The sequence below is a fragment of the Nomascus leucogenys genome, chromosome 21, assembly GCF_006542625.1.
Source record: "Nomascus leucogenys isolate Asia chromosome 21, Asia_NLE_v1, whole genome shotgun sequence".
Taxonomy (NCBI): Eukaryota; Metazoa; Chordata; class Mammalia; order Primates; family Hylobatidae; genus Nomascus; species Nomascus leucogenys.
In genome coordinates, this window is record NC_044401.1 from 47,320,790 (window position 1) to 47,341,794 (window position 21,005).

At 61.8% G+C, this 21,005-nt stretch overlaps 1 protein-coding gene across 1 annotated transcript in view; it reads left to right on the plus strand.

Moving 5' to 3' along the window:
* The window catches only part of LOC100589116 (plexin-A1), a 334,429-nt gene that overhangs the window by 273,445 nt on the left and 39,979 nt on the right, over positions 1 to 21,005 (plus strand). The window contains exons 7-8 of the mRNA XM_030801673.1: positions 11,031 to 12,297; positions 13,888 to 14,070. Of these exons, the coding sequence (XP_030657533.1) occupies positions 11,031 to 12,297; positions 13,888 to 14,070 (1,450 nt within the window). The remainder of the gene's footprint in view (positions 1 to 11,030; positions 12,298 to 13,887; positions 14,071 to 21,005) is intronic.

Sequence of the window (21,005 nt, forward strand, 5' to 3'; positions counted from 1 at the left end):
TGCCCAAGATCCTCTGGTCTGAGCTGCTGCTCATTTGAGCCAATAGATGCCTCTTGGAGCCTAAGTCCAGTCGGGTTTCTGTCACTTGCAACCAGCAGCAGGGGTGGGCAGAGAATGGTGCTGGGTGAGCCTTCTCTTTGGCACGCCTGCAGCTGGGCTGAGCCCTTCTCCTCCTGCATAGGGAGGAGACCAGGCAAAACCCCTGGAGTTGGAGGATGAGTCCGTAAACACCAACCATAGGCATCACCTCTTTTCAGGCTTCTGCAACAGTCAGCAGTCTCCCCACATCCATGCTAGCTCCCAATGTCCTCTCCACTCAGTGGCCAGAGTGGGCTTCCTAGAATGCAACAGTGATTGCATCTTGCCCCTACGTCCACTGTCAGCGGCTCCCTGTGGGCCTAGGCTCACAGTTTGACCCCACAGGGGTGTGTGGGGATGAGCCGAGATGATCACAGCGCTCCACACTCACGACCCGGCACGGGGGCATCTGTTCCATACCAGGCCACAGGCAGGGTGACAACAAAGTGCACAAGGCCCTGACCCCATGAGCAGGGAGGACAAGGGAGGGAACAGTGACAATAAAGTGGTGACATGGGAAGTCAGAGGGAGGAGGGCCACCTAGGGTCTCCCAGGTGGGAGAATGGGTATAAGTGCCACAGACATAGGGGGAAGATGAACCTGTGTGCCAAGGGACAGGGAGGTTGGCATGTGTGCATGGGAAGGAGAGAGGTGGGAAGCAGGTCCAAGTGTGTGTGTTCTCACATGTGTGAGTGGATGTGCATGTGCATGCTTGCATATGAGTGTATGTGTGCATGCTTGCATATGAGTGTATGTGTGCATGCTTGCATGTTGGACTGTATGTGTGTGCTTGCATGTGTGAATGTGCATGTGTGCTTGCATGTGTGTGTACATGTGTGAGTGTATGAGTGTGCTTGTGTGTATCTGCTTGCATGTGTGTGCTAGCATGTGTAAGTGTGCTTGCATGTGTGAGTGGATGTGCATGTGTGTGCTTGCATGTGAGTGTGTGTGCTTGCATGTTTAAGAGTATATGCATGTGTGTGCCTGTGTGTGCATGTGTGCTTGCATGTGTGTTTGCGCTTGTGTGCGTGCTCACGAGTGTGCTTGCATGAGTGTGTCTGTATGTGTCTGTATGTTTGAGTGTGTGTGCATGTGTACGTGTGCACATGTGTAGAAGCATTTCATGTGTTAAAAGATGCCATTAGAGGGTCTGAGCAGAGGGGTCCCCCTAGCTCTCTATCAGATCCCTGTGGACCACAGTGTGGAGAGCAGAGTTGGGAGGACTGCGCTGGCAACTAAGGGTCCCCATGTCCTCCAGGCAAGAGGTGACAGAAGCAGGGGAAGTGAGGCAAGGATGGGTTAGGAATATTTGGCAATGGTGGTGCCAGTTCCAAAGTGGGCCCAACCAGCTTTGAACCCAGTGGCCAGGGATCTGAGGGCCATTCCCCAGAGCTGGGGGTGCCTGGATCCTCCCCATCTCCTTCCTCACCCAGCAGCAGTGGGGCTGCCTCAAGGGGAAGGAGATCCCGAGTGTACTTTTGCAGAAAGCTCTGACTGCTACAGATGCAGAACAGTCCCCAGAGCTGCCCCAGGGGCAGGAGCATGGGAAGGTGCCAAAAGAGGCTCCTCTCCAGACCCCCCTGAAACGGAACCATGTTCCTAGGAATCTCCTGCACTACTCTACAAACTCCCCAGCTCTCTGAGCTGCCAAAGGCAAACAGAAGCTAAACCAACAGGAGAAACCCAGAGGGAAGAGCCCAGCAGCCTGCTGAGTCACTTCCCCTCTATTTGATGTGGGGTCAAGGGCCCCAAAGTCACAGACCCCGGCTCCAATCCCAGCTCCTCCAGGGTTGCTCACCTCTAACTTCTCCGTCTGCATTTGGGGTGCTGCAGTCCCTCCTCAGAGGGCAGTGTCAGGACCCAGTGTGGTCACACCAGGAGCTCAGAGCTAAACAGAGGGCAGCTGCTGCCAGGGCCAGACGGGACCCGCAGGGGCTCTAGAGCCTGCCTCACACAGCCCATCCCCAGCAAGAGGCACTCGCTTCTGTCCCCACAAACTGCCTGTGGAGTCTTCTCCCCACCTTCCTGTGGGGGCACAGCCTTTTCCTCGTTGACTCTTGGGAGTTCTTTATATATTCAGGATACACATCCTTTGACAATTAGATGTGTTACAAGCCATCTCTTTCTAGATCCTGACTTGTCTCATTATTTCATTATTTATAACTTTTAATGAGCAAAAGTAACCAATTTTAATGTAGTCAAATTGACTCATATTTTCCTTTCTTTATTTTTTTAGTATCTTGTTTACGAAATCCTCCCCTAGCCCAGGGGCAGGAAGCAAATCTGCTCTCTGGTCTCCTAAAAACCCTAGAATTTTCTGTGTGGCGCTGAGACCTAGGCCACCTGGAATCCACGGTTGCTCATGATGGGAGAAGGAATTCCGGGGCATAATGAGAGGGTCACATGAGCAGATTCTCACTGTGATGGCTCTTGCTGCTGCTGTCTGGGGAGTGGACAGAAAGGCGTTACCAAGTACAGCAGGCAGAGCAGAGAGGAGGTGCTCCTTCCTGAGGAGCCCAGAGTGGGGATGGTGGGAAGTGGAAAGTTCTGGAATGTGTTTTTGGGAAGAATTCACCAGGCTGAGGGATGCAGGGGGCATGGGGAGCATGGAGGTTCCCAGTAGGGCAACCTCGGGGATGTGGCACATTTCGCAGAGACGGGGAAAATGAGGGGAGGCACCTGGTTAACCAGGAGCTTGGTCCTGGCCACCCAGACTCCAGCGGCCCTGGATCTTCCCGAGACGCAGCTGGAGACAGGGAGCTGGACCTCAGAGGAGAGGCCTAGGCTCTCCCGGGCACCGTGAGCACAGAGCAGGAAGCTCCTTGAGGAGTGTCTGCCTTGGGGCAAATGGGCAGAAACAGGCAAACAGCGGGGACAGCCCCCGGTGCCAGTGACAGGTGGTGCAGACAAGAGCTGGTGAACATTCCCCGAGCTTAGCCATGGCGTCCACACTCACTGTGTCCCTCACCACCGCTCTGCAAGCTCTCACGTCCATTTCACAGATGAGGAAATCAAGGCTCGGAGAGCAGTCAGGACTTGCTCTGCCTTCACCAGCCATGAGGATGGATTTGCGCCCACATGTGCGCCTCGGCAGTCTGTGAGGAAAGAAAGCTCTCCAGTCTTGTTTGCCAGGGAAGGGAGGGGAAGTACAGCCCAGTGGCTGGGTCAGGACCACAGACTGGAGAAGCCAGACTCCTGGGATTAGCCTCCCAGCCCGGCCCCATACCCACTGGGGAACTTGGGCACATCTCCAGCCTCAGCCCACCCATCTGTAGAAGGTAACAGAGCCAGCACTGTATTAGTGCTTGGGAAATAAAATAATAAATATCACTTTTGAGGAAGATGTTCTGCCTCATTCAGGAACATGTAAGTTAAAAACCACAATGAGACTGGGCATGGTGGCTCACGCCTGTAATCCCAGCACTTTGAGAGGCCGAGGTGGGCAGATCACTTGAGGTCAGAAGTTTGAGACCAGCCTTGCCAACATGGCAAAACAAAAATTAGCTGGGCATGGTGGCACATGCCTGTAATCCCAGCTACTCGGGAAGCTGAGGTGGGAGGATCACTTGAACCCAGGAGGTGGAGGTTGCAGTGAGCTGAGATAGAGCCACTGCACTCCAGCCTGGGTGACAGAGTGAGACTCAACGAGGCTGGGTGCCGTGTCTCATGCCTTTAATCACAACACTTTGAGAGGCTGTGGTGGGAGGATCACTTGAACCCAGGAGTTTGAGACCAGCTTGGGCAACATAGAGACCTTGTCTCTTAAAAAGAAAATTAGCCAGGCATGGTGGTGCCCATCTGTAGTCCCAGCTACTCAGGAGGCTGAGGCAGGGGATGGTTTGAGCCTAGGAGCTTGAGATTACAGTGAGCTCTGATTGCACCACAACACCACAGCTTGGGTGACAGAGCGAGACCCTGTCTGTCTCTAAAAGAAAAAAAAAAAAAAAAGGGCAGACAAGCAAAAGCACCTAGTGAAAAACCAGTTCATGTCACTAGATTTGCAGAACTAAAGAGTGCCAAATATTGGTGAGGATGTGGGACAGCCAGACCCTTCCACACTCCTGCTAAGCCGCTGGGAGTGTAAACTAGGGCTGTCACTTGGGAAGACGGTTTTGCTGTATCTCCTAAAGCTAGACATATCCTACCCCGTGACCCTGCAGACCGTCCCTGGATCTAAAGGTGCCCACCGAGAGGTACGCACAGGATGCTCATCACAGCTTCGCTCATCATGGCTCCAGATAGGCGACAATCCCATGTCCATCAGCAGGAGAATGGGTGAGCAGGACCCCAACAAAACAGGCTGCGAAGACGATGCCTGCGAGCAGCCACCCTGTGCCCTCACCACACAAAGCAGACAGAGCAAACAGCACAGGCTGAGTGACCCCATTTCTATAATGCCCAAAACAAGCCACCCAAAACAGTGTCCCATTCTGGGATGCAAATATAAGAGGTCACACCCAAAGAAAAGCAGTTAAAGATGAACACAAAAATGAGGGTTGTGGCTGCTCCTGGGGAGGGAGAAGCGGGGTGAGACAGGGAGGGACACCCGGGCCCGGTATGAGTCCCTTCCCTTTCCCTCTTAACCATGTGAACTGTAGAGGGTTCCTCTTCTGTAGGGGTGACGTGATTCACACAGCAAAAACCGCACCCCTCAGGCTACAGATGGGGGCCCAGTCCCCAGCCGGGACTCAGCCCTCCTACGACGGGGTTTTCCTGGCCCTTCTGCTCTGTAATCGATGCTCCTGTTGCCGGCTTCCCCTTCCTTGGCCTGGTTGCCCTCCACCGGGAGGCCCTTCCGGATGCCTCCCGCCTGCGAGTGGCGGTTTTGAGTACAGTAACTGAGTGCTGGGTGTCTGCCCCTCAGCCTTGCCATGCGGGCTGGGGGTATTGCCTGGACAGCTCCGGCCCCTCACCCTGGACTCTGCAGCCCCACACCTCGCACCGTGCAGACCCGCTGCCCAACGCTACACCCGGAGTTCGCGTCTCGCGTCTCGCCACGCCTCTGCCGCGGGACTTTCCTCCCTGGGCTGCGTCCCCAGCCGGGAATGCGCCACCAGCCTGGGGCCTGCAGGGGGCGCCCGGGCTCCCCGCGCAGGTGCCCGCCCATCTGACAGAGAGGAACGCGCGAGGCCGAGAGCTGGGAACACCCGGCCCCGCAAGGTCTGGGAACTGCGATTGCCTCCTTCAGCCTCAGTTTCCCCTCCCGTGAAAGGAGGCCATGCTCCTAGCCTGGGCATACTGAGCCAGGCCCTGCTCCCGGGGTCGCGGGCTAGCCCGCTCGAGAGCGGGGGGTTCCCGGAACTGCCCGCGCGGCCCCGGCGCCCAGAAAGTTGAGGCGGGCAGCCGTATCCCCCTTTGAAGGCACGCAGTGGGTCCCTGCAGGCGCGCGGCGCGGGGCAGAGCGCCCTCTGGAGGCCGCCGCCGGCCCCGCCCCCGCCCCGCCCCCGGGCTCTGGGCGGCGCATGCGCGCGGCGCGGGGCTCCGCGGGCGGCGAGAGCGAGGCCGGTCCGCAGCCGCGCGGCGCTCGGCGCCCCATTCATGCTGGGCATCGGCGGCGCGGCCACGCAGCGGAGCCCGGGCGCGGCGGCGGCCTCGGCCTGGGCGGCCTGCGCGGCTTCGGCGGCCCCGCGGCGGGGCGGGCGGCGGCGGCGGCGGCGCGGGCGGCTGGGCGCGGCGATGGCCGGCGGCGCGGCGCGCCCCGGGGCGGCGGGTGAGTCGGGGCGCAACTTTCCCCGCGGCGCGGGACGGTGGGTGGGGGCCGGGCCGGGCCAGGGTCCCGGGCCGGGCGGCCCGTGGGTGGGCGCGGGGCGGCCTCCGGCGGCGGCCCTCTCGTGAGGCGGCAGGCAGGGGGTGTGCGCGGGGACTGCGGCGCGCGTGTCCGCGGCCCGCGTGTCCCTGCGGCTCCGGCCCAGGCGTCCGCGTGTGTCCGGGCGCGGCCGCGGCGCCGACGCGGAGAGACCGCACCCCCGTGCGGCGTGGCTGGGACCGCGGCCCGGGACCCAGCGCCGCGGCCTCCCCCGCCCCCCGGCCGGGCTCGCCGAGCCCCGCGGCAGCTCCGGGGTGGCGAGGGGCGGGCGCTGCCCCTCCACGGGGGCCGGGGAGAAACTTTGCGGCGGCCCCGCGGGGAGGCCCCTGCGGTGTCCAGGCCCGGCCCGGCCGCTGGACCTCGGCTCAGACCTCTGGCCGCGGGCGAGGACGGGATGGCCAGGCCCGGGTAGGGATCGGAGCCGCCCGGCAGGGCCGCGGGGGCCGGAGGAGGTCGTGCAGGCTAAGCCCCCTGCCGGCCCTGGGGCGCGGGGTGGAAGTTGGAGCGGCTTCCCGGGACCACCGCTGCCACCGCCCGCTCTGGCCCGGGGTGCGGGGAGGTGGGCTCTGGGAGGCCGCCCCGCTCGGGCCTCTTCGGCCTCCCCCTCTCGGGGCCTCTCCAGGGTCAGCCGCTTCCCCCGGAGGCTTCCGATTGCTTCCTGGACAGTCCCGGGCCTGGTGTGCGGCGAAGCTGGAGGCGGCGGGCCGATCCCGGGCTGCCAGGGGAAGGGGCAGTGGGGACTCCAGGGAGGTCTCTCCGTTGGCGTGAGGTCCCAAGTGCAGCCCTGGAAAGGAGGGGAGGGGTTCCGAGGGGCGGCCCCGGGCCGCGATCTGCCCCCGGCTCCTGTGTGGGGTGCTGGGGCCACGCCCCTTGAAAGAAAGGGGTGTGTGTGCGGGGGAGGGGACGTGGTCGAGCCTCTGGCCCCTCAGCGCAGCTCCTGTGGCTCGGGCTGCTCCGTGCTGCCCCACCTCCTTTCACACGTAGCCGGTTTTGGGGTCGGTGCAGGGATGGGGCGCAGTCTCTGCTCCCGGGGCCCTTGAGGAGCTTGCCTCAGGTTCCCGGCTTCCTGCGGTTTGGGGTGTGCGGCAGAGGCCAGGTGCTGCACCAGGGGCACCAAGACGCTGTCCAGCCCTTGAGGAGCACCCAGCCCCCTGCCAGAGGCAGGCATGTGAACCAGTGATTCGCTGCAGGGCCAGGCTTCCATTCCTGGGGAGTGCCGGTGGGGCCCAGGAAGGGCGTTTTGGGCAGAGAGGACAGCATGGGCGGAGGCCTGGGTTTGTGGCCTCGGTGTGTGCTCTGGGGGTGGGGGACACATGAGGTGCCTGTGGACAAAGCAGACAGCCCTTTGCTGGACTCCTGGCCCCCCAAGGTCGTTGCCTGCCTATTTTGAGCCCCCAGGAAGCCCCCGTGCACAGAGCCGCTTAGAGCAGCTGGCTGGGAGGAGCGGGTGTCCCAGGGGAAGGCCCGCAGAGGTGGGCACTTTTTCTCAGGAGCAGGACTCCAAGGCCTTCAGATCCGGATCCCCTAGGACTGGTTGGGAGCAGGACCACGGGGACCACCTCCCATGACCCCCGTTGTGGGGGAGGCGGAGTGCCAGGAGCAGCTCTCTTCTCCCGGCTGCTGTTGTGAGCCACTGGGCAGGATGGCAGCCCCACACCCCAACCTGCCTGAGCCATAGCAGGATCCGGCGCCGGAGGACTTGGGGGGATTGGACTCTCTCTTGTGGGGAGGGCTTTGGGGGCCTTTGTTTCTCAGGGTGAGAAGGAGCTGTGGTGTCACTCAGGCCAGGAAAGGGAAGGGGACACTGCTGGCTTAGTGTTCCACCAGGCGGCGATCCCCTCCTTTCCAGGAGAGGAGCCCCTGGGCTGGGGCTCCTGCCCACGGGCCGCCAGGTCTCTCTCCGCCTCTCTCTCCCTGGCTAGCCCCATTGCATCCCAACACCAGTCTAGCCTCCCCGGCCCTGGATCTGGCTCTGGCTCTGGCTCTGCCTCAGCCCAGAACAGCTCTGGCCATGCCGGAGAGCCACAGCCGTTCTTACTGCCCTCTCTGCACAGCCAGTGTTTCCCACCCCAGGCCTTTGCTCCTCCTATTCTGCCCCCCACCCCCACCACAAATGCCCACCCTCCTGTACCAGCTCCCAGGCTACCTGGTCCTCCCAGAGCCGGGGGAAAGGCCTCAAGGGCCCTTGAGGCCTTTCCCCGCCCACAGTGGCCAGCTCTGCTCCTCGGTGGAGTACAGCATCTGCCCATGCTCCCCTCCCAGCCCCGGCATGGCCCCCTGACACCCTGGCACCTGGGCCTAGCTTTGGAATGAATGCATTTTTTCCTGGGCAGACCCAGGCCTATGAGAGTTGAGCCCTGCAGGCTGGCTGGCCGGCCCAGTCTCTGGAAGCTCGAAATTTGGGCCCTGCCCTGCTGGGACTAGTTGGGTGACCTTGAGTCTGAGCCCCAAGTCTTACACCCCTAAGATGGAAGAAGTGGCCCAAGCATTGTCACTGGCCTTTATTAGATACTGGCATGAGAGACCCAGCCCTAGGCTTGGGGCTCCCCCTTTCTTGGCCGGCAACCCTGTGACCCCGGGCAAGTCCCTTCCCAGCAGCCTTCGTTGGGGCAGTGGGGTGAGGGTGGAGTTTGGGGCGGTGGGCCCAGGGCCAGGCTGGAGTTTGGATGGTGGCTTCTTAGCCTGGTCCCTCCTGTTGAATATAAAAAGTAGGGCCCGTAATTGCATTAAGACGTGTATAATTATCCCAGAGGAGGGGAGAGCCCAGCCCCTGGTAATTGCAGGCCTGCTTTGAACTGATAAACGGTGAGTGATTCATGTTTTCTTTGGAGTTCACATGTGCTTAGCTCCCAGCCCCGGCCCCACTGCCACTGTGAGGAGCCTGTTCTGTGGCTCTGGGGTCTTCCTTGAGCTTTGAGGCGGGGGCAGGAGTGGGGACTCCTCCCCTGCTGTTCTTGGGGCGCTGTCCGGCAAAGGCAGCTGGCAGCCTGCTAGGAGCACCCTGCAGTTCCTGCTCTGGGATTCCAGCCAAAGCTCTTTGCTTCTGAGAGCCTCAGTTTCCCCACCTGAGCAGTGGGTGTGTGCTGCACACACACTGGGCAGGGGGTGTGTGGAGAGTGAAGCAGGAGTGAGGAAGCATGGGGGGCTGCCGCGCCCAGGCCTGGCTGGCCCTCCACATACCCTTCATTCATTCGCTTACTCATGGGAATTTATTGAGTCTTCCTGGGTCCCTGGCTTAGCTTGGGGATGCAGTGGCAACCACCTGGAGCCAGGCCCTGCTCTCACAGGGCAGCCTTTCTGGCCGGGAGAATGGGAGCAATAAGTAACAGAGACCCTTCATGAGTCCTGTGCTGCAGATGAGAACAGGGTGACTGAGCAGGGCAGGGAGTGGAGACAGGGGCCTAGAGGCTGGGGGAGGGGCAGGCAGCCCCACACTACATGTGGGCACTAGGCACAGAGGCTGATGGGACTGTGCCCAGCTCCCCGGTAGACTTGGAGAAGGCATCCATCTTCAGGCCTCAGCTTCCCCCTCTGTAAAATGGGGCCAGACCATACAAGGGGTGTCTGGGATGGTGTGTGCAAACTGGCTGGCTGAGGCTTGAACTCAGGACTCAGGACTCAGCCTTGCTGTGGCCGGCTCCAGCCAGGAGTGGGTGAGAGGCCCCAGCACATCAGGCACATCCAGGGCAGCAGGCCCTACTGACACTAAGGGGGTGGCACTTTTGACTGTGCCTTGTGGGCAGGTGTGCCCTTTCCTCTTTCATCCATGAGAAAAGAGCTTTCATGCCCCTTTTGCAAATGGGGAAACTGAGGCTAGGAAAAGGGAGTGTCCCCATCAGAGTCATCTGCCTACAGAGTAACGGGGTCTAGATTTAGCCCAGTGCTTGGCTGCCAGTTGCTAGGCAGGGGGTGGTGAGACTTTTCCAGAGGCAGTGGAGGCCAGGACAGGATATGGGGACTCCTGCCAGGATCTGGGCAGCGCTGACCTCGTGTGCAGGTCAGAAGAGTGGCCTTAGCCTCTTCATAGGGACCTGGCTGTAGATGGTTGTGGGTGGAGGGAGCCGAGTACCCTGGCAATCCAGGAAGGAGGGATGGGCATTTTGTGCAGTTTGGGGTGGAGTCAATGGACCTTGGTAGTGAGTGTGACCAGGAAGTGAGGGCCCGATGTGGAGCAAGGCGGGAGGGGGCCACACAGGTCTGGGTGCGTATGGGGTGCTGAGGCTGGGAAGGGGTCACTGTGGAGATGTGGAGTGCAGGGAGCACTTGCCAGCCTTCCCTGTGGAGGAATTCCTCTTTCCTTGGAGTTGGGTGTGAGGCTGGGGGCAGGAGTGACGGCTTGGAGAGAGTGCTGAGAGTCAGGGCTGGGTGGGCCAGGGAGCCTGGGAAGGGGCCATGTGGTGGGGCACCCGTCGGCTGGGGTGATGATGCGGGTGGGACACATTGCCTGGCTTCTGGACCACAGGTCTCAAGGTTTATCCAGCATGGGGCTTGGGGTCCCACGGAGAGCAGCCCAGGCTGCCACCTATCCACAGTGAGAACTGCTGCCTATGTGGCCTGGGCCTCCATGTCTTCCGTGGTGCCTGTGTTGTGGGCTGTCAGGGCGTGTTCGGGGGAGAGGCAGGGCTGTGGAGGCGGGAGTGAGCACTAAAGCCCATCTATGTCAAGCTTCTGTAGGGGACGGTGGTGGAGTATGTCTCCACCAGCCTCAGGCAGGGAGCTGGTGCCCACCCTGGGAGTACAGAGCTGTGGGGAGGGTCCTGCTCCTCAGGGCATAGGGAGGCTCTGGGTGAGGGATGCTCTCCAGGTCGGTGTCAGCTGTCAGTGTCAGCTGGAGTCCCATTCCAGACCTCAGGCCCTTGTCACCTGCCTTCCTGTTCCTGGCCTCCGCCAGTGATGGCAGGGGACAGGTGCCAATGGAGCGACCTCTTGCTAGGTGTCCTGGGGATACCTGGTGCACCCCACAGCTTATAGGGCCTCAGGCCAGGGAGGTGCCCAGTTGGCCCCTGGCTCCTCCTGGTGGGTCAGGTCCTGCCTCCTAGAGGTGCAGTGGGCACGCCCAGCACTGGAAGGGCTCACACTGGGAGATCACGATATCATGGCATGGGCCATGCCTGCATTCACATGCCCTCTTCTGCCCCTTCCTTAGGGCTGAAGCTCCCGGCACCATGATGCTCACCCCAGCAGGACCAGAGCACCGAGGCCCGAGGCCCCAGCCTGCCATGCCGCTGCCACCACGGAGCCCGCAGGTGCTCCTGCTGCTGCTGCTGTTGCTGCTGCTGCTGCCAGGCATGTGGGCTGAGGCAGGCTCGCCCAGGGCAGGCGGGGGTTCGCAGCCCCCCTTCCGCACCTTCTCGGCCAGCGACTGGGGCCTCACCCACCTGGTGGTGCATGAGCAGACAGGTGAGGTGTATGTGGGCGCAGTGAACCGCATCTATAAGCTGTCGGGGAACCTGACACTGCTGCGGGCCCACGTCACGGGCCCCGTGGAGGACAACGAGAAGTGCTACCCGCCACCCAGCGTGCAGTCCTGCCCCCACGGCCTGGGCAGTACTGACAACGTCAACAAGCTGCTGCTGCTGGACTACGCCGCTAACCGCCTGCTGGCCTGTGGCAGCGCCTCCCAGGGCATCTGCCAGTTCCTGCGGCTGGACGATCTCTTCAAGCTGGGCGAGCCACACCACCGTAAGGAGCACTACCTGTCCAGTGTGCGGGAGGCGGGCAGCATGGCGGGCGTGCTCATTGCCGGGCCACCGGGCCAGGGCCAGGCCAAGCTCTTCGTGGGCACACCTATCGATGGCAAGTCCGAGTACTTCCCCACACTGTCCAGCCGTCGGCTCATGGCCAACGAGGAGGATGCCGACATGTTCGGCTTCGTGTACCAGGATGAGTTTGTGTCATCACAGCTCAAGATCCCTTCGGACACGCTGTCCAAGTTCCCGGCCTTTGACATCTACTATGTGTACAGCTTCCGCAGCGAGCAGTTTGTCTACTACCTCACGCTGCAGCTGGACACACAGCTGACCTCGCCCGATGCCGCCGGTGAGCACTTCTTCACCTCCAAGATCGTGCGGCTCTGTGTGGATGACCCCAAGTTCTACTCGTACGTCGAGTTCCCCATTGGCTGCGAGCAGGCGGGCGTGGAGTACCGCCTGGTGCAGGATGCCTACCTGAGCCGGCCCGGTCGTGCCCTGGCCCACCAGCTGGGCCTGGCCGAGGACGAGGACGTGCTGTTCACCGTGTTCGCCCAGGGCCAGAAGAACCGCGTGAAGCCGCCCAAGGAGTCAGCACTGTGCCTGTTCACGCTCAGGGCCATCAAGGAGAAGATTAAGGAGCGCATCCAGTCCTGCTACCGCGGTGAGGGCAAGCTCTCCCTGCCGTGGCTGCTCAACAAGGAGCTGGGCTGCATCAACTCGGTGAGTGCGGCAGGGGCACCCCTCCTCCCACGGCCCCATTCCCTCCAGGGACAATGGCATTGGTGTCAGATGCACGCCCAGTGGTGCCTGCTGCGTGCCTGGCCTGGCTTTTGGCTTGGCCATCCCCAAGGCTCAGCTAGGTGGGGCTGCCCTTTTCCATCCCCCAGAGAGTGGGTTTGGATCCAGGGTGCTAGCCCCAAAGGCTGCTCCCAGCCATGACACTGTCTGGTGCCTCAGAAGATGGGGTGACGAGGCCCTGCTGGCATAGTCCACAGCCCCTGTGGGACACTGGACAGAGTGCCAGCCACATACCTGGTCCTATACCTGGTGCTTGCCTGCTCCATCTTGTCCCCATCCTACAAATGAGGTTACAGGATCAGAGAGGTAAGGTACCTTGCCCTGGGTCACACAGCAAGTGTGGGGCCAGAGCCTATCAGGTGAGCCCAGACACCATTTCCATGGAGCGCTTGTGTCCCCCACATGGCCCTGGTGGCACCTGCCTGCTGGGCCTCTGCCTTTGCCCAGCAGTGGGAGCTGATGGTGCTCTGGTGCAGGCCACAGTTCATAACTTACAGAGAAAGTGACCCTGACTGCAGGGAGCCACAGCCCCCAGCACCCATCCCAAGGCACAGCTGGGGCTGGGCCTCTATCTTGCTGCCTTTCAGGGAGTGTCTTGTTCACACTCCTGGGCAGGCTCAGAGGGCACGGGCCTTGCTTAGGGTGGAAAGTGAAGGGGCTGGGACTCGGCCCAGACCTGGGACCCCCGAGGCCAGGCCTCTGGGCTTGCTGCTGGGGGTCGCTGGCCAGTGCAGGGGAAGGCCTGGCCCTCTCTGGCTGTAGTCTCCCATGTCTGACCTGAGGGTGATGCTGGTTTTGTCCTCAGGGCAGAGTGGGACTGCAAGGGCCCCTCAGCCCTTCTGTCTCACGCTCACTGCCTGTGTGAGGCAGGGCCCATGTGTGCTTGGCAGATGCGGTTGTCCACCCTCCCCTTGGCTTTTCAAGGAACGTGTTTTCTCTGCACCATACAGATGGAGACACTGAGGCTTGGAGGGGCAGAGCCTAGGTGAAGCCCCACCACACTCTCTCTTTGTGCCCTGCCCCAAGGCTGGGGCCTGTTCTTTCCTCCCTGAGGACAGTCCCCACCGCCCTCTCCCACCTGTTTTATTCCGTGTGGCCTAGCCCTGGCCCAGCCTCCCCTGCTCCTTCCTCCTGAGCAGCCTGGCCCCTGCCAATGAACCCACTGCAGACGAGGACTATCTGCCCCGCTTCTCCCCACACCCCTTCCCTGCCTGCCTTGCCCTCTCCTTAGGCCTGGTGGTGGAGCAGCGCCCCCTCCACACTGGCCCCCAGCTGCCCCGGAATCTCAAGCTATTGATTGCTTTCTCGTGCTCTTAGCTGGGAGCCAGCCCTTTGCCTTTCAGGTGTGACCTGCTCCCTCCTGTCTTAAACCCTCTCTGTCTGCACATCTCCTCTGGGGGCTACCCCCAACCTCTCTAGAAAGACAACTGCACTCCCAGCCCTGCCCAAGGAGGCCCAGTCCTCTGGGAGAAGGCGCCCGGCGAGTGGCTCTCACCCTGCCCCTTCCCACAGCCCCTGCAGATCGACGACGACTTCTGCGGGCAGGACTTCAACCAGCCCCTGGGGGGCACAGTCACCATTGAGGGGACACCCCTGTTCGTGGACAAGGATGATGGCCTGACCGCCGTGGCTGCCTATGACTATCGGGGCCGCACTGTAGTATTCGCCGGCACGCGAAGTGGCCGCATCCGCAAGGTCAGGCCTGGGTGGGGTGGGGTGAGGAGGGGGCTTGGGGCAGGAGCAAAGGCTTGAGGCCGTCCCTGTTGGCAGGCCCAGTGCTGCTGTATGCTGTGGGAGGCTAGATCTGGCATACGAGGGGCAGGGGGAATGTTGCCCTACACCGGGCCCAGTGACCTTGAAGGGCCCCACTCCCCTCTGTGCCTCTGCCCACGACGGGCCCCAGACCCACTAAGCAAGGATACTTTGAGACCACGCAGGAGCCTGTGCAGGGGCCCAGGGATGCTGAGGCAGGGGCCAGCTCTCCAAGGGCACTCGACTTCCTGGGGAGGCTGCTGTGTGTGAGTGGTGAGGGCAGGCCTGCGCGGCCCCCTCCCCGTTGGGCCCTGCTCCCCAGCCAGGAGATCCAGTGTCTGCTGCCTCAGCACTCTGCTGGGCTGGAGGACTCGGCCCTGCCTCTCCCCAGCCCCTCTACTGGGCCAAGGGCAGGGCAAGGGTAGTGCCCCCGCCTGTCTTTGGCTGGTGCTTGAGGAGCTCCAGCACGCAGCCCTGTGCCGGCCCCACGGTGGCAGGGTGAGGGCTAGGTGCTGCAGGGATGCCCGTCTGGTCTTTAGGGTTCTCCTTTCCTTCCCCAGAACGGTGGGCTGGACAGAGGCAGTGCAGAGCTTCCTGGAGGGTGTGGGTGGAGGGGAGCTGCCTGGTCTGGGGTGGGCACCAGGCTGGCCTGGTGTGGAGGAAGCTCCCGGAGAGACTGAAGGGTGGGGGTACTTGGGCACCCCAGAGGCCCAGTGGGCAGTGGTGGGCCCTGGGGGTGCATAACAGGCACCAGAGGCTGGTGCCGATGCAGCTCCCCCGAGCCCATGTGTGGCCGTGAGTGGGGCTGGGCCAGGGGCTGGCCAAGGCTTGCAGCTCTCAGCCCCATGCCTAGTGTTAGGAAGGGGGCCTCCCATCTCTGCCATGGTAGTTGCCCTGGGAATGGTGGGGAGTCCTGCCCCTCCCTGGCTCTGTGATCTCTGGGAGGGGATCCCCTGCAGCCTCAGCTTCCCTCTGTGAAATAAGCCAGATGTTCAGGCTCTGGGCTGGGGGCGGGGGGTGCTGGTGGTCTTGGGGCCAGTGGGGGCCCAGCTGCTGATTGTAGGCCCCCCAGGGTGGGGGTGCCCTGGGGTCTTGTTGGTTCTGCTCATAGTGGCTATGAGGCTGAGGCTGATGGGGGAATTCCTGTGACCCCTGAGTCGAGTCCTCTGCTGTGACTTTCCTCTTGACCCCCATGTGGGGTACCGCCCTGTGGCTCTGGTGTGAGGCCCCTCCCATCCTCCCAGCCTGCACTTCCTCTCCTCACACTGAGAGGCACACAGGGCTCTCGAGCGCATGGGGTGGGTGTTGGAGTGGGTTTTGCCAGACAGAGGGCCGTGCTTGTGTGGAAGCCTCGTGCAATAGCTTAGAGACATTTCGTGGGGCGCCCCAGAGCCTGTTACCCAGCCAGTGACCAGGTTCCTCTAGCCCTACCCTGTTCCTGCTGCCCAGCACTCACTCTTTTGTGCCCCAGAGGCACCGTTTGGGTCGGAGCTTTGCTGAGGGAGCAGCAGGACACAGCTGTTCCTCTGGGTGCCAGTTGGCCTGTCTCCCCTGCCTCCTCACCCCAGTCCCACAGAGGGAAACTGAGGTACAGAGCATGGAACTGTGGAGTTGGGCTTGGGCCCATCTATGGGAAGAGGCTGCTTCTGGGTTGAGATTCTACCAACTCTTTCCCTTCTTCCTGCCCCAACTCCTTCTCCCAATTTTCCCCTTCCCACCTCTAGTCCCAAGGAGGGCCATTCTCAGGGAGGCAGGCAGGGATGGAGCCTGTGCTCTGCTCCCTGGGACAGGCGCCTCCTTGAGCCTGGCTTTGTGGGCAGTTGCTGGAGGGTGCAGCTGGGAAGGTGGAGGCTGCGTCCTCATCGCCTGTCATGGCTAGTTTCTGCCTGGTGACCCTGGCCGGGCCCCCACCCCTCAGAGCCCCAAGTTCTCCTCAGAGGCTCTAGTGCCCATACTGGCCTCCCAGCACCCATCCTGGGTACTGCCTCCCTCCACCCCCAAGCAAGTCTGGACTGGGTGCTGTGGGGCACGTGTGAGTGGATGGCACCCTTTGGGAACATCTGGGGTCAGCTGTGCACAGGGGTTGCTGGCCCGGCAGTCTGCAGTCGGGGACTTGGGTCTGAGTTTTGTTCGGAGGCCGCCCCCAGGCAAGGCACGCCTCTGCTTTGTCCCCCCAGATGTAGACATGGTCATGTTGGTGAAGAACCTGCCACCTGTACTCTTTCACCCAAATCCACCTGCTCTCAAACCGTCCAGCAGCTGGGCATGTCCTGTGCAGAGTTTTTGAACCTCAATGTCATGCAAATGGCTGCATGTCGGTGTGGGTCCCAGCCGTCTCCCACCCACTGTGTGGCCCTGAGCAAGCTGTCCAGCCTCTCTGAGCCTTGGTGTCTCCTCGTACCATGCGGACCTGGCATGCTCGTGTGGCCTGGGGTGTGTGATGAGTGCTGACCGTGCGCCAGCACCCTACAGAGGCTTCATAGCAGCCTGTCATCTGTTTGACAGGTGGGGAAACTGAGTGCTCAAGGCAGGTACTCAGGGCTGCTGGCTCTTTCCTCCCTTTCTGCGGTTCCTTGGAGGAGGCTGGGCAGAGTTCTCTGCTACCCTTGAGAGCTAGGCCCCTTCCTCAGTGACCCCCTCTCTGAAGAGCCTCTCGCCACCCACTCCCACCTGTGTTACAGTCCAAGACCCTGGCTGTCTGGCTAGCTCCTGCCCTCAGACCTGGCTGGGGGCCCTGCTGCTGTGGGTGCGTGTGGGTGCCTGTTCTATCCACTCTGCCTCCCTTGTTCCCTAGTTACCGTGGGGCCTTCAAAGCCTAACTTCCCACCATAGGCCACATGGGCAGAGGGTGCCCTGGGTTTGGGGTGAGGGGCCAGGAGGAGGAGATCTACCCTCACTTGTTCTGGGGCCTGGGTTCGAGTCCCACTCTGCTTGCCTTGGCTCTGTTATGTCCTGCAGGCTCCAGTGCGAGGCCTCTGGCCTTGCTCCACTGTGAAGGATGCTTGCTCCCCGCTGGCCACACAGGCCTCTACTTGGCCTGGCCCGGGGGCAGCAGAACTTCACTTCTCCTCGTCATGCTGACCCAGCCTGTGTGTGGGGCTGGCTGTTGGTCAGGGTCCAGAGCCAGGGTAAGGAGGGCCATGCTGAGCCCCGCCCCCGGGCTGCCCTGCCTCCCTCTTGCTCTCAGGGCCTTGGGAGGGGCCAGGCCCCGGGGCTCCCTCCTGCCTGTTCACATAGGGCTCCTCCTCCCCTGAGACAGCTGGCCTGGCTGTGCTCTCAGAGCTCAGGGCCCTGCCTCCTGCCCTCTCCACTTGGTCTGCTGGAGCTGGGCCCTAGGGACCCCCAGCCCACGCTTGACCCAGGGGCAGGCCTGCCAGGCTGACCACTCCCCGTCTTTCCCAGGCCAGTCCTTTCCGGGCTTTAAAAAGTGTCTGGGGAGCTCCAGGGACTTGGCTGGCCCTGGGCCATCCCCTGTCAAACTGTTGTTGTGTAAAATTGTAGCTGATTAATTTAAGACCTGCCAACTTCGGCTATGAGGCTGACTGGGGGTGCCCCTGTCCCCGCTCCTTTCACCAGAGCCCTGCCTGGTACCTGCCCCGCCCCTACAGAGGCAGCCTCTTCCCCTGGGGTGCCTCTCTCAGCGAACTTCCTGGGCCCTGCTCCCAGCTCCTCCCGTGGCCTCTGGGGACCCCAGGCCCTGTCAGGAGCTCACAGGAGCAGCCCCTGTTTTGGGTCCTGTAGCATCAGCCCAAGTACCCCCATGGGAGGGGAGAACACAGGCCCTGGCCTCCTGTAGAGTGGGTGCCGTCCCCCTACAGAGGAAGCTGGGGAGAGCCTTGCCCTGTGGGCCGGCTGAGGGGCACCCAAGGCCAGCCCTGCTCTTGTCCTGCTGCTGCTGCTGTGGGGCAAAAGGAGCCAGCCCCTGGCTGAGGCCCAGCCTGCCCATTCTGGGAATGTAGGCCCGACTGCCTGAGCACCCGGTTTTTCAAGAGATTCTGGAAACCTGTATTTTGTGTGAGATCTCTTGGTTATTAAATCCACGTTTTAAGAGAGTATAACAGGACCAACTCAAGCATCCCTTTGGCCACCAGTTTGTGGCACCAGTTCGTGGCCTTGAGTAGCTCAGGGAAGCCACCCACCTGGGCTCTGGGGCATGGCCCTGGTGAAGCCCCATCCTCTGGGGCCTTGGTTTCCTTCCCTGGATGTTGGGTGCATCTGGGCATACCCCAGCGAGGCTTGGGGCTTGAAGTTCCTTCTGGAGCTGGCCCCTGATGAGCCATCGCAGCATCTCCCTGCGGCGGTCCCTGCACAGAGGCTGCAGCTGCGGTGCCCTGTGTGTGTCCTGGCCTGGCTGGCCCCTGTCCCTGTGCTCATGGGCCCTCAGGACTCATGTTGCAGCACCACCTGCAGCTTGCCCAGTCCACACCACTCTTCAGCACCCCTGGGGGTTCCCAGTGGCGGGACTTGCAGCAGCTGGGTCTCTGAAGTGCTTAGGAGGCCTGTGGCATTAGTTGCCATCCATGAGCTTCGGGAATGGTGGCCTGCAGGGCCTGGAGCTGGAGCGAAGCCTCTGGAGCCCTGCGCAGCGTCGGAGGTGTCCTCCGCCCGGCCATCTTCCCCTCTGCAGACAGCTTGGCACCTGCCTTGTGCCTAGGCTGCCTGGGGACAAGGAACACCTGCCCCCTAGAGGCCCCGCTGCTCTGGGAGCTTCCAGCATGCTTTAGAGGCCTCTTTGCACTCCCCTCATACCCCCGGACCCCAGGCAGGATTTTGGAATTTGTAAGTTCTGGAAGTTGAGTGGCATCTCACAGCCCATGCAAGTGCAAGGCAGTTGGTGGCAGATGCCCACTGTGGGGTTGGCAGCTTGAGCCTCTTCAGGTCTGCAGTGAGCCTCCCTGTCCAGAGTCTGTGCCAGGGATGTGGTAGGAGACCGTCCTGAAAGAGCTAGAGCCAGGGAGAGCAAGAAGTATGCTGGCCACAGGCAGCTCTGACCCAAGGGAGGTGCAGGGCAGGACTAAGCCCGCAGCCCATTAGCCGTGGGGAGGCTGCTGTCCCCCACCATTGAGTTTCATTTTGTGTGTTGTTGAGGGAGGGACGAGGGGAGTTGATTTCAATGACTTGCCCTTGAAGCCTGCAGTCATTCCCAGATACAGCCCGTGCTGCACTGTTGGCATTCTTTGGGGACATGCCCCTTGCACCTGCAGCGTGCAGCCCACTCCTGAGCCTGCAGGAGGGTCCTGTGCCCTGCATGGTCAGCCTGTGACAGACGCCACATGGAAGTGACACACATGGAAGTGTGCACGGGGGGAATGTCACGGGAGAGCGTAGGCACCCACCATCCCTGGCAGCCCCTCCTGGTCCTTCCCTTCCCAGGGTGACTGCCCTGCCCGGCTCCTTTGACGCTGTGTGCTGCTATGTGGGCTCTGGGGTTGAGTCATCATCTTTTGCTTGGCAAGACTCTTCCTTACTGTGGGCAGCTGTGGTGCATGCCATGTCCTCATGTTGTGTGTTTCAAGCACACATGCCTGTGCATCCTGCCCACTCTGGATGGCCATGGTGTTGCCAGTCCTTGCAGGCCTGTCGTAAGCATGGCTGTGTGTGGATTCCTGTGGCAGAAGGATGGATTTCTGTTGGGTTTCAGCCTGGGAGCCAGGCTGTGGAGCCTCTCTTGTGGTCCTGCCTTAACTCTCTGGTACCACCTCTGCTGCTGCTGAAGGACTTGGTGGGGGCCTGTGGCAGTGCCCGGCAGCATGTGGGGTCGATGGGCAGGAAGCAGGTGCTCTGGGGCGGGCCACTGGGTCCGTCTTTGCTGTGCCCCCGCCAGTGGTCTTGGTGGGATGGGGCAGAGCCAGCTGCCTGTCGTGGCTGCTCTCTGTGGGGCCTGAGTGTGTGCTGCCACTGCCCGCCCAGGCCAGCAGTCCCAGTCCCCTTCGTGGGGCCCTGCACAGTAACCTGCCAACATCTGTGCTTCCTGGTGAGTGTGTGCCCGCCCCCTTTCCGCCTCTCCTGGATGTAGTTGGCCACTGTGGGCTGAGCCATGAGGATGCAGGGAATGACCTCCTGTTTGCCCTGTGGGCATAATGAGTGCCGTCCCAGAGCTGGTGGTGTGTGAGGGTATATAAGCATCACTTCTGCTTCCCAGTGGCTGGCAGGGCCACCCATGGGGCACTCACGGAGGGCCCTGGCCAGTCAGGCCTAAGCCCGGGCACGGGTCCCTCAACACCATTGATAAGGTGGAGGCAGCAGTGGCTTCTCCATGCCCTGTCCTGTGTGTGCTCAGGCTCATGGCCAGCCTGGCAGGGGCGGCCTTGTGAGTATCCACACTGGGCAGTCGCCTTCTCCCACAGGCACATGGGGCCTGTGGTCCCAACCACAGCAGAGACCATGGTGTAGGAGGCGCCGGCAGCGTGCAGTGGGTATGGAGGCTGGAACAACCCAGGGGGCTGGGTGGTCTGCTGGAAGGGTGTTCTGGGGACAAGGAACAGGAGGGCCAAAGCTCAGAGGTGCCCCCGTAGATGCTGGGAAGCGCACTGTGCCTTTTGGGGTTTCAGGGGCTGCCTCGTGCACACTGTGCTTGTGTGGTGGGTCATTTCACCAGAGAAGGTGGCAGGACCAGCTGGATGGGGGGTAAGTGCTGATGTGGGTCTTTGAGGGCGCAGGGCCATGGGGTAGCACTAGGGTCAGAGCTGGAGGTGGCATTGAGGTCACAGGATGGAGGATAGAGGGCACCAGGCGGCTGGTGGGTTTGAGAGAAGACACTGGGGCAGATGGTCCCTGCTGCCTGCATCCCCACAGGACCCGTGCTGGTGACAGCCTGGCTGTGACGGGGACTCTGGCCAAGCCCCAGGTTAGCCCGGAGCCCAGGCAGTGGTATGTGA